The sequence below is a fragment of the Dermacentor andersoni genome, chromosome 1 (assembly GCF_023375885.2).
Source record: "Dermacentor andersoni chromosome 1, qqDerAnde1_hic_scaffold, whole genome shotgun sequence".
In the NCBI taxonomy this organism is placed as follows: domain Eukaryota; kingdom Metazoa; phylum Arthropoda; class Arachnida; order Ixodida; family Ixodidae; genus Dermacentor; species Dermacentor andersoni.
Genome location: NC_092814.1, coordinates 262,723,830 through 262,729,829, shown reverse-complemented (window position 1 = coordinate 262,729,829; position 6,000 = coordinate 262,723,830). Strand labels below are relative to the sequence as shown.

General features: G+C 43.7%; 1 protein-coding gene across 2 annotated transcripts in view; it reads right to left on the bottom strand.

Annotated features, from left to right (window-relative positions):
- Nucleotides 1–261: 261 nt before the first annotated feature.
- Nucleotides 262–6,000, bottom strand: part of LOC126547910 (putative helicase MOV-10) — a 115,097-nt gene continuing 109,358 nt past the window's right edge. For both annotated transcript variants that reach the window (XM_050195958.3, XM_055063754.2), the window contains one exon: nt 262–548. In XM_050195958.3, coding sequence (XP_050051915.1) covers nt 448–548 — 101 coding nt within the window. In that variant the 3' untranslated portion in view covers nt 262–447. The remainder of the gene's footprint in view (nt 549–6,000) is intronic.

Genomic DNA, 6,000 nt, shown 5'->3' with positions numbered 1-6,000 from the left:
AAGGAAGGCCAGCCACCACACTAGTTCAGTTGGTAGAACAATGCATGTGCTGTTCTACCAATTGAACTTACTCTATCACTTCTGTACCAATTATGGGTTAACTGTGCAACCACATACTGTTGTCCTTACTTCTTTCAATGTATACCTCTATTTTATTTATAAAAGCAAAAGCTTTAACTGCCTGATTGACAAAGAGCACATTTAAAATTTATTTCTGCTTCCCCCAGTCAACACACAAGTAGTTTCAAAAAAAGGACACAGTATGTTTTACTAATATTTAATGCAATAAAATGTTATAAATGGATAAAGGATAAACACGAACAACCCAGGACCAAGAATGTTGGCCTGTTTTGCAGAAGTTGGAAGCGACACCATTAAAAAATATTCAAAGGCTGTTTTCAAATAGTAAAATCTACCGAGACCACTTGTGCTTGGTGAAAACTCTGATCACAGCTCCTCCCTCCATTGTGGCTCTTCTTGCAAAGTCTTTTGTGTAATTGGAATTTTCCCTTGGAAGATAAGTTGATCTTCTGGTGACAGGCACTCTCCTGCAAAAAGAATTAAGTTCTCTTCTACAGGGATATATATATATAAGTATACTTTTTTTTCAGAACAGTTAGGTGTTGCAAAACAATGGTTAATAATTCAATACTAATGCAAGTAAAAGATAAGCATAAAGACATTTGTCACTGTCCTTTAATACCTTAACCATCAAGAGATTTATTTGGCCATACACAGATCTTGATCTCAGACAGTGAATTAATGATAACTTATCTTTATAAGTGAAAGGTATCATCTGGAATTTAATCCAAGAAAAATCTGATCAATTTTACCTGTATTCACATGCACATACGTGCCCTCTGACTGTTGGCAACAGTCATGCCTTGCATATCTGAACACCAATCATTGTTTCTCATAAAATAAAACTAATAATAGTGCAAATGATCTAAACTCGATGAACTGCAGTACTACAGCATATTTCAGTGGTCCAACACAATTAACATGTGTGCAGGTGTGCAACATTGCATAAGTTAATTTAAATAACCAGTGGTCAGTGGAAGCCACAAACAAAATTAGTCAATGTGAAAACTTCACTCTTTCCGCACTCATGCCACCGTTCACCAGGCTCTTGCACATATATAGTCAACGTACGATTTTTCAAATCAAACTCCCTAAGGGCTGGGCTACAAAAATGTTCGAAGAGTCAGGCAATCCGAAAAAAAAAAAATGAATGCATGTCTTTTACTACCCCCAAGAGCTCAAATCGCCGCAGGCAAGTCCGAAATAGCTCTGAAGGCCTGCCAGTACACTTACTAGTCGCATCGGTGCTCGTACTGTGACAAAGGACGGCGGATGCACGCACGACTGTGTCCCGTGACAGTAGGCCCCTTCTATTTCTGGTATGCTTCACCGCAATACAATGCAAGTGCTTCACCGCGTAACACTGCTGTCTTGCGGCGGAGCACACATTCGGGAACCGGCATTATGCAACGCTTGAATCTTGCTGTGCTTTCCGCGCTTCTAAGCCATCGGCGAAACGCTGACAACGGCGAATGCTTTCATCAGAAAACAGCGCTGAACAACTGGAAGCTTGGTAGCGAACGTCGAAGCAGATAGGCCTAGCGTTAGCAGTGTGTTCAATGGGGCTGGTTGGTTTATGTTTAGAATAAAAACAGGATCAGCGCTACACAGGACGAGCGAGTAAAGAGCGCAGGACAGAACGCTGACTAGCAACCAAATGCTTTATTTGCAGAAGCAGCATATAAAGACATCATTGAATGTGACATTAATAACAGAAAAAGAAGGATAAGAAGGATAAGCGCCAGACAAGGAGATAATCCAGTTCTGTTTTTATTCTATAGGCCTAACGTTGCCGCAGTGGTGGCTACGGCTGCCAGTGGATCGATGTGCGAAAGCGCTGGTTCGAGGCTACGAGATAATCAAAATGACGGCGGATTTCGGACCTGCGGTCACGGCAAACCGTCCGGAAAATCGGACGGTGAAGGTTTTCAGCGTCCAAATTTTCACACATTGGCTCTATGGGGTACGCAGCAGTGCCGCGAAGGCGTCCCAATTATTGGGTATGTCCGAAAAAATCGGTCGCTGATTGTATATCTCAGCACACGACTTGTCAACTTCAAGCGGCCTACCCATGTGCCTTAGAGCTGCAACGACTAAGATGTAGACCAAGATGCGAAACATTGCGATATTCAACACAGATCCGTTTTCTACACTCCCGGAGACAAAGTATGGGTCTGGATACCCATATGCCATCGTGGACTCTCCGAAAAGCTCCTAGGACGGTACTTTGGGCCGTACAAAGTGATCCGCCGCCTGAGCAATGTGAATTACGAGGTCGTTCCCGAAAGTGACAATAGCTCCAGCCGCCGCAAGCACTTATCGGAAGTGGTGCATGTGGTACGGATGAAGCCATACTTGTTGACCTAACCTTTGCCTTTATTTCTTGTTCTTGTTTATTTGTATGTGTGTGTGTGTGACTCTGTTCTGTTGTACTCTGTCCGATTGTCTTGTCCCAATTTAACTGCGCATGGGGACAATGCTTCCTTCGGAGGGACGCAAATGCCGGGCCAGTACTCCATGAAGAGGAGGAAAACGCGAGTAGGCATGAGTGTTTTGTCAAGGCGCAGAGAAGAAGAAGAAGTCGCAGTTGCGCTCGGTGTTAAAAAGGCGACCCACCGCTGTGCCTCCTGAATAGCGCAATACGACCCCTGTTTTTGACGTTGCGACAATATTCCTCTTTTGTGGGCAATGTAAAAATTTTGTAAACATAGTATCTCTGTTTTTACAAACAGTGGTAATCAAAAACACATGAATTCCAACATTAAACAAAGAGCGAACATCAAGTTTTGCTGTAAGATAGGGAGATCCAACCAAAATTTTTGAATTTATGAGAACATTTACCACAAGAATGCCTTATTTCACGGCCATGCATTTGGATGATGTGTCCAATTTCACAAGGGACATGAAGATGTTTGTGATGACCCAAGAAATGGATGCCTGTCAACCAGTCGCAAGTTATCGAGCACAATACTTAAAGGTGTTCTTTTTTTTTTCGAACTCTTTTTTATTCCAATAATTTTCCGATCCCCTTGGAGTTCGAATGAACAAGGTTCCACTGTCATACTGACAGTCATGTGTCCCCATGTTCACCAATACGCTGATAAATCTGGTACCGCTAGTCACCGCTTCATGAAAAAGCATTCTAATAAACACAAGGCACTGCAGATGCAACAATAACCTTGCTATGTGTGTAAAACATTGCAACAGGCCGTGATTCTGGCTTTGAAGCTAAAGCAATGTTCAACAATCAGTAGAAATGCTAGGCCTGATTGCACAGGCAACTTGACACCTTCCGTAATAAAAGGGTCTGTGCACACATACAGCACGTTTATTGCCCTGCTGAAATCAGTGGTGCCAACACCCATTTTGTCCATTTCATGCCAATGCAGGCATCAGCAGCAAAGTGCCAGCTGGTACAAAAATGTAGCCACAGAGACTTGCGTGCGATTCTCAAACCTTAGATCTCAAACGAAGATCATGTTTTGCACTTTCTTTTCAAGTGGGTTCATTTTTTAATATATATTGCACACTGATAGTTAACCAGGCTGCTTCATACATATAAAATCTAAGATAACGCATTATCATGTGACAGTTTACAATTTTGCATATTGAAGCTTGCTTGCTGCTACATAAAAGAATACTATATATATATTTACAAGTGAAAAGTATTTTGAAGATGCTGCCCCTTTCGAACTTTCTGTTCTGCTTAAGACATGCTTCACCCTATAGTTTTTTCTGTGTTTTTTGTATTGCAATAGCAATGATACAAACACTCCAGGCTCATTTACTCCATCGCCATACTATCCCAAATAAAGTGCGAGGAGAATGAGCGGCAGCAGCATATGCTGATGGCCACATGATGCTGTGCGAGGGTGAGCTGAGAAGGACAATGGCTTGAAGCACACAGTCTTCCCAAATGCCCAATGTTGGAGGTCATGTGATCGAGCCCGGATTGCCCCTCGGTTGAGGAAGCTAGAGGGAGAGAGCCCACCCTTTCAGGAGATGTACTCTCTCCTCCTCTAGCCTGACATTGGCTGCCCGCATAGCCAAGTGCATATGCAGCCCACGGACTGTATGTTAAAGACTATCTGCTGCGAGTGAAGGGTGAGCATGCAAGGGGGAACCAAGATGGCTGGGGACTTCATGCGCGCTGTCTTCTTGCACGCCTAGTGTTGGAAGTTACATTATCCGAGCTTTGGAGATGCTGTACATTTGAAATGGTGAAGCAAGCGGGAGCATGGAACGTTCGCTTTGGGACATGCACGAACGCTCCCGCTGCCAGAATTCTTCATCCCACCAGCATTGTGACAGCGAGTGCTCGTGCTCATCAAGTGAGATCTGTTCATGTTTCCTGGTGCGCGCATGACACAATGCTTGTTTAGTTAGTAAGCAAATGTGACTCTAATTTAATGGCATAGAAAACTACAAACCTTGCTTCATGTAGTTGTCTAATACTTCGCTATCGCTGTCAATGCTTCACCTTTGGGCAAAACTAAGACTTTCTTACCTCTGTAAACTGATCTTATCTCTGCACTGTAAACTGCAGCGTTGGAGTTGTTTCTTGTTTGCTTATTTTTGCTTGTTTCTTCAGACGTACTAGCTTCAATTACTCCAACCCCTTTGCAATACCTAGGCCCTGCATGTACTCCCTTGAGTAAAAGTATACCGACCAGAGATTCCGCGATAAAGCCGATTTTCTCCTCCACCTGTGAATGTAAATTGAAATTGAGGACTGCACTCCAAACTTGGTATCATGTGCTTTCCAGTGCACTCCTAAGTTTAACTTTGTGCATCTTAATTACAATGAAATTATCTAGTTTTTTTCGGCAAGCTTGTAATCCATACAATTTTGCTCACAGGCGTACAGTAAATGAATAAACATCACCTTCAGAAAAACACCACTCAACTTCAGCTTAAATTTCATTACTTGTACACCCTAGTTGTTACCCATCAATGCTGGAGCCACTGCAAATTTTCTGTTCCTGTCTATTGTGCTACCATAACATAATGACATGGCCAGATGCTTTCCACACAGCCGCATAATGTGCAAGTAAAGGGCCCCTCACCAGGCCCCATAGCAAATCTTGGTTATACACTGGAAGTGGTTAAGCATTAGTCTCTAGGGACCATTCTGCCGCAAAAACTTTTCAAGTGGGCTCATTAATAGCCGGGATGGAAATATTTCAGTGCCGTGAGCACATGATTTCAGCAGGCGGGCTCCAATACATAGTGAGTCTCCCTTTCCACTCGCCCCATCTAGCCTTCGCAAGCGAAATTCCTTCCCTGCATTCCCCCACGCCGGGCCTCGAGGATCGCGTGACACATACGGCATGGGCGTCGCCTTCACTTGTTTTTTTCTCCTCGCTTTTTTTTTTTTTCGGCGTTGCACGCGAGTTGTTATCCTTTCGCACAGCGCACAATTCTGCGCACTGTGCACAAGGACACATGACTAGCAGTATAATTCAGTGCTAAACGAATACTGAAGCAGAACAAGCGGATCGCAGAGCATGATCACGGCGCTGGAACACGGTAGAAAATGGCACAATTTCGGTACCTGCGCACGTGACCGCATGACCGTGGGAACAAGCAGATGAAGAGGAAGTACATCTCCATTGCTTCGTTGTGAAGTAAAGCAAAAAACACACAGACATTCCATTTGTGTGTTTTACTGTTTCTCTAAACTTCAATTCCTCAATTCAAGCAACAGATCACAGAAATAACAGATGGTGCCTTGAATAATTCTCGAAGTCACATGTCACCACGAGCGACGTCACACTGTGGACTCGAGTATGTAGGCGCACATACGCAACTACGTCACCCTCCAGCTTGGAGCGCAGCGGCCGCAAGGAGAAGGAACGGCGTACGGTTTGAAATTTCAGATCTTGCCATGGCGCATAGCGATGTAATACTTCGTAGGCG